The sequence below is a fragment of the Dipodomys ordii genome, unplaced genomic scaffold (assembly GCF_000151885.1).
Source record: "Dipodomys ordii isolate 6190 unplaced genomic scaffold, Dord_2.0 Scaffold66, whole genome shotgun sequence".
Classification (NCBI taxonomy): domain Eukaryota; kingdom Metazoa; phylum Chordata; class Mammalia; order Rodentia; family Heteromyidae; genus Dipodomys; species Dipodomys ordii.
In genome coordinates this window covers 4,434,714-4,440,091 of record NW_012267282.1, presented here as the reverse complement: position 1 = coordinate 4,440,091, position 5,378 = coordinate 4,434,714, and the positions used below count along the sequence as shown (strand labels likewise).

General features: G+C 48.8%; 2 protein-coding genes across 2 annotated transcripts in view; both read left to right on the top strand.

The window, feature by feature from the left end:
• The window catches only part of P2rx7 (purinergic receptor P2X, ligand gated ion channel, 7), a 29,863-nt gene extending 27,833 nt beyond the window's left edge, over window positions 1-2,030 (top strand). Inside the window, exon 14 of the mRNA XM_013023078.1 lies at window positions 2,009-2,030. Coding sequence (XP_012878532.1) covers window positions 2,009-2,030 — 22 coding nt within the window. The remainder of the gene's footprint in view (window positions 1-2,008) is intronic.
• Window positions 2,031-2,782: 752 nt separating this feature from the next.
• Window positions 2,783-5,378, top strand: part of P2rx4 (purinergic receptor P2X, ligand gated ion channel, 4) — a 16,308-nt gene continuing 13,712 nt past the window's right edge. The window contains exon 1 of the mRNA XM_013023137.1: window positions 2,783-2,878. Coding sequence (XP_012878591.1) covers window positions 2,787-2,878 — 92 coding nt within the window. The 5' untranslated portion in view covers window positions 2,783-2,786. The remainder of the gene's footprint in view (window positions 2,879-5,378) is intronic.

Sequence of the window (5,378 nt, the reverse complement as noted above, 5' to 3'; positions counted from 1 at the left end):
AAAAGCCAGAAGTGGCGCTGTGGCTCAAGCAGTAGAGTGCTAGCCTTGAGCTGAAGAGCTGAGGGACAGCGCCCAGGCCCAGAGTTCAGGCCCCACGACCAGACCCCCCCCCCAAAAAAAATAAATAGAATGTACTGGTTTAAAAAAAAAAGCAAAAACAGCTGGGACAGACTGTTCTAGAAGCGAAGGTGGCGCCTTGGGGGCTGCAGGGAGGGCTGAGGCTGCTCAGAAGAAGTGATCTGAGTTAATGTCAGAATGAAGGAGACAGGATGAAACTAGAGTCAAAAAAGCATTTGAGAAGAGGGAGTCTGGAAGCTCTTGTGCTCAAGACTGGTGCTCTACCACTTAGGGCCATACCTCCACTTCCAATGTCAGGTTCACCTGCCTCTTCTGGCTTGCTTCAAAATGAGACCCTCAGATCTCAGCCTCCTGAGTAGGATTACAAGTGCAAGCCACCGGCACCCAGCCCACAGTATTACATTGTAATGCTATATTCAGACTAAGGACAGAATTATTTCAACACATAATGTGTCTCAGGAGTAGTTTTTTTTTTTCCATTCTAGTTACACCAGAATGCCCACCTGCATTTAAGCCAATAGTCACATATGAAACGGACTTTGATAGAAATGACAGTCACTTAGATAGAGCCATATCCCGCATAAATCCAGCCCCCTGAGCTGAGGGAAGCAGACCTTCAGAGACTGCGGCCCAAACCTAAGCCAAATGGCAGTTCTGGGCAAACAGAAGGCACAGGGTGTTCTGCACCAAGCAACGAGGTGGAGGGCAGGGAGGGAGCTAGCAGATGACACTGCAAAGAGTTCTTGTGGCAGGACAACAGGCAACTTTGGACCCTAAGGAAGTGACTCCGCAGTGCCACTCACTTTCCTCTGAGAGGGGAAATCACGGAATGGAAACATTAGAAAAAGGGAAGGAAGGGAGAGGGACAGGCCCTGCTCTTCGCCACTCTTCCTGCTATCAGAGCCTGTGCCCAGTGTCTCGTGCACCCGACCAACGTCAAAGTTAGAAGACCAACGTCCACTTAGAAAACTACTCAGTTGTTCAGCAGCTACACTGAAGGGGAATTAAAAAAAAAAAAAAAAACCAAGAGAATGCGCTGACGCATGGTGAAAACAACAACAAAAAACAACCGAGAGAACACACTGAAGCATGGGGAAAACACTGGCAGTTCTAGAGGCCAAGGAGGCCTGTGACCAACCTCTTTTTCACTTTTTTTGGTCTGAGACTGGGACTTGACCTTGGAACTTGCTCTGGGCAGGCGCTCTACTAGCTAAGCCATACCTCCAGCCCCCTTTTTCACATTTTTCCTACATATTCACTGTGCCAGGTCTAGGAGGGTCTCTTTCCATAAACACACATGATACATTTTGATCATATCCACCACTTTAGCCACTGTGAGGGCAGGCAGGGAGGCTGGGGAAAGGGAAAGCAAGGAAACTTCTAGAACATTTTTATCAGCTACTGATGAGTCTGGCCTTTGAATCAACTGTAAACTTAGCATCACCCTGCGGTGTTTTCAAATAAGACACTGCCCTTTAGAGCCAAAGGCATGCAAGTCCCCACTTGGCTACTAATGCAATAATGGGTGGGGTTGGTAAGAGGAGAACATGGCTTCTCATAATGAACCTCACAGAAGCCATGCAGCCGATACTTTGTTACTTGGTTTCTGAAATTGTGTTGAATGAGATAGCAGTAAGAACTGCTTTCAAGGCATTTCTGGACAAGCCTCCCTGCTGTTTGCCCCTTTTCCTTAGCAGATCTAGTTCAAGTGTAACTCAGCCAAGCTTAGCTGCCATCTTGCTTGAAGTTTGAAGAGTCCTGGGACAGTGGGGGGAGTTGGGGGAGTATGTGTTCCGTGTTATTGTCAGTGTCCTGGCTCAGAGTGAATGCCTCTGAGGCTTCTGGGAGCATGACCATTTCACCCTGATTAGCCCCTCCATAGTCCAGCCTGTTCCAGGCTGACCAAATTCTTGTTCACCTTTGCCTGAAGCTGCATGGGTGCAGCTTTATGATGCTCAGCAGATGCCTCCTGACACGCACTTTTTTTATATATATGGATGAAATCATGTAAAATGATGTATTTTTTATTTTTAGTTTGTCAAACATATGACATCTGTGACTAAGGTTATTTTTAAATTTAAAATATGTTGCTTAAAATGACTTGAAATATTCATTCAGAGCTGGGCATCAGTGGCTCATGCCTGTAATCCTAGCTACTCAGGAGGCTGAGATCTGAGGATCAGGGTTCAAAGCCAGCCCAGGCAGGAAAGTCTGTGAGACTCTTACCTCCAACGAACCACCAGAAAACCAGAAGTGGAGCTGTGGCTCAAGGTGGTGGAGCACTAGTCTTGAGCAAAAGAGCACAGAGACAGTGCCCAGGCCCTGAGTTCAAATCCCATGACTGACGAAAATAAATAAAAGGGAAGGGCTGGGAAGGTGGCTCAGTGGTAGAGTGCTTGCATTGCATGCATGAGGCCCTGGGTTTGATTCCTCAGCACCACATAAGCAGAAAAAAGCTGGAAGTGGCACTGTAGCTCAAGTGGTAGAGTGCTAGCCTTGAGTTGAAGAGCTGAGGGATAGTGCCCAGGCCCAGAGCTCAGGCCCCACGACCAACCAAAATAAATAAATAAATAAAAAAAATAAATAAAAGGGAAAGGATTTTATTTTTATGTTTCATGACAGATTCAGTTTCAAGGTCATGGGGAAAGAAAGAGAAAGATTTTTAATCATTCTCTGCTTTTGCTACCAACTTGTTCTTCATTTAGGAGATGGATCTGTTCCTAGGAGTCTACATAAACACAGTTACCACATCCGTGTGTTCTGACATCATACATGGAGGCTTTGCAGGTGTATGTGCCAAGTAAGTAAAAATGTTATCTTAAACTGCCTAAATATTTCAACATCTTTTTTGTTGAAGATACTCCTGAACAAAAATGATTATCTCTGTTGTCTGGCTTTGTGTAGCTCAAGGCTACTGAGACAAACGGCAGCCTCACCCTGCTATATAGCCGAATGACACCCCCAGGCACACCTGGTCTCTTACTAAATGGTCCCAGACCCATGGGGCTCCCTGGAAGCTCTTGCCTGTGCTTCTTGTGGGCACTCACTGCTTTTAGGAGCTATTGTTTATTCACTGCTGTTCTTAGTATTAGTTCAAGGCAGGGCCTCTCCCTTGTAATTTTCTGCATTCATGCCAATGCTTGTTTTATCGCCTACATGACTGATGACATTCTTCATCTGCTGGATCTTAGCAGCATATCTGTGACTTGTCATCTCCTAATTTCAGAAGGCTACTAGCTTAAGTTTGTTGTTTTTTTTTTTAAAGGACATTTAGGGCTGCTAACGTAGCTCAGTGGTGAAGCATTTACCCAATACACACAAAAGGCCCCAGGATGTACTTACCATAACCACAAATATAAATAAGAATGTGCCAGGCGTTGGTAGCTCATGCCTATAATCCTGGCTACTCAGGAGGCTGAGATCTGAGGATCACAGTTCAAAGCCAGCCCATGCAGGAAAGTCTGTGAGACTCTTACCCAGAAAACTGGAAGTAGAGCTATGGCTCAAAGTGGTAGTGTGGTAGCCTTGAGTTAAAAGATCTCAGGGAGAGTGCCCAGGCCCTGAGTTCAAGCCCCATGACTGACAAAATAAATTTTAAAAATACACTTTTATATATAGTTGGAGGGGGATTGGGGGGGGGTGTCTCTCCAGGACAAGGTGAACCAGGAACAGAACCCCTTACCTCTGCAGCTTGTTGTGGTCTGTTTCATATTTGTTTCTGCAGACGTTCCTTCTGGGCTTCTCTGAGTGCATCACTGCTCTCCCAACTCAGTTCTAGCCAGCTGCAGAGAACAAAGAGCCAGATAACAGAAACTATTTGAACTGTATCTGAAATAAACATTTTAAACATGATCTGTGAGAGCCTGAGCCTAAGATGCTACCCTGTAAGGAAGAACATGAGATTTGGCCCCAACATTCTGGTACCTACTTTGTGAGGCCTTATTTACACTATTTAATATGGGAATATAATTCACATGCCATAAAATTTGTTCATTTAAAATGTACAATGTTCTGGATGCTGGTGCTCATGCCTGCAATCCTGGCTACTCAGGAGGCTGAGATCTGAGGATCACGACTGGAAGACAGCTCTGGGAGAGAAGTCTGAGAAACTCCATCTCCACCTAAGCAAAATCGCTGGTCTAGGGGTGTGGCTCAAGAGGCAGAGGTCAGGCTGTGACAGCTTGAGGCCTAGAGTCCGAGCCCCCTCTACCAGTACACTGGACACATGAGTTTATGTATATGTAGATCAGATTAAGAACTGGTCAGGGGTGGGGTGTAGCATAGTGGTGAGCACCTGCTTAGTGTGTGAGAGGCTGGGCTCAATGTGAAAATCTAAATAGCACTAAAAAAATAAAAAACTATCCAGATGAGAGTCATCCGGGAAACTGTGGTGTATTGTTTGGAAGTGGTCTACAGATTAAAAGTGATTATGAGGGAGAGTCCTTGGTAACACGGTGTTGCGGTTTGTGAAGTATCCCCCCCCCCCGAAGGTGCTCGTGTGGGTGAGGTACCCCCCGAAGGTGCATGTGTGGGTGAAGTACCCTGGAAGGTACTCATGTGGGTGAGGTACCCCCTGGAAGGTGCTCGTGTGGGTGAGGTACCCCCCGAAGGTGCATGTGTGGGTGAAGTACCCTGGAAGGTACTCATGTGGGTGAGGCACCCCCTGGAAGGTGGTCTCGTGGATGAGGTACCCCCGAAGGTGCTTGCGTGGGTGAGGCACCCCTGAAAGGTGCTCGTGTGGATGAGGCACCCCTGAAAGGTGCTCGCGTGGATGAGGTACCCCCGAAGGTGCTCGCGTGGGTGAGGTACCCCGGAAGGTGCATGTGTGGGTGAGGTACCCCGGAAGGTGCTCGCGTGGGTGAGGTACCCCCGAAGGTGCTCGCGTGGGTGAGGTACCCCCGAAGGTGCATGTGTGGGTGAGGTACCCCCGAAGGTGCATGTGTGGGTGAGGTACCCCGGAAGGTGCTCGCGTGGGTGAGGTACCCCCGAAGGTGCTCGCGTGGGTGAGGTACCCCCGAAGGTGCTCGCGTGGGTGAGGTACCCCGAAGGTGCTCGCGTGGGTGAGGTACCCCGGAAGGTGCTCGCGTGGGTGAGGTACCCCGGAAGGTGCTCGCGTGGGTGAGGTACCCCGAAGGCGGCGCGTTGAGGTTTTGGGTCTGACCGGGGAGGTTTCCTCAGGTTGGCTGAGCCCCCGGGCGGGGGACGCCCTTCCTCCTCAGGGGTGCCCCTCAGTCCTTGGGGGGTCATTACCCAGGCCCGCGCTCCGGAGGTGGGTCACGAGGGCCCCAGGCCGCGGCAGC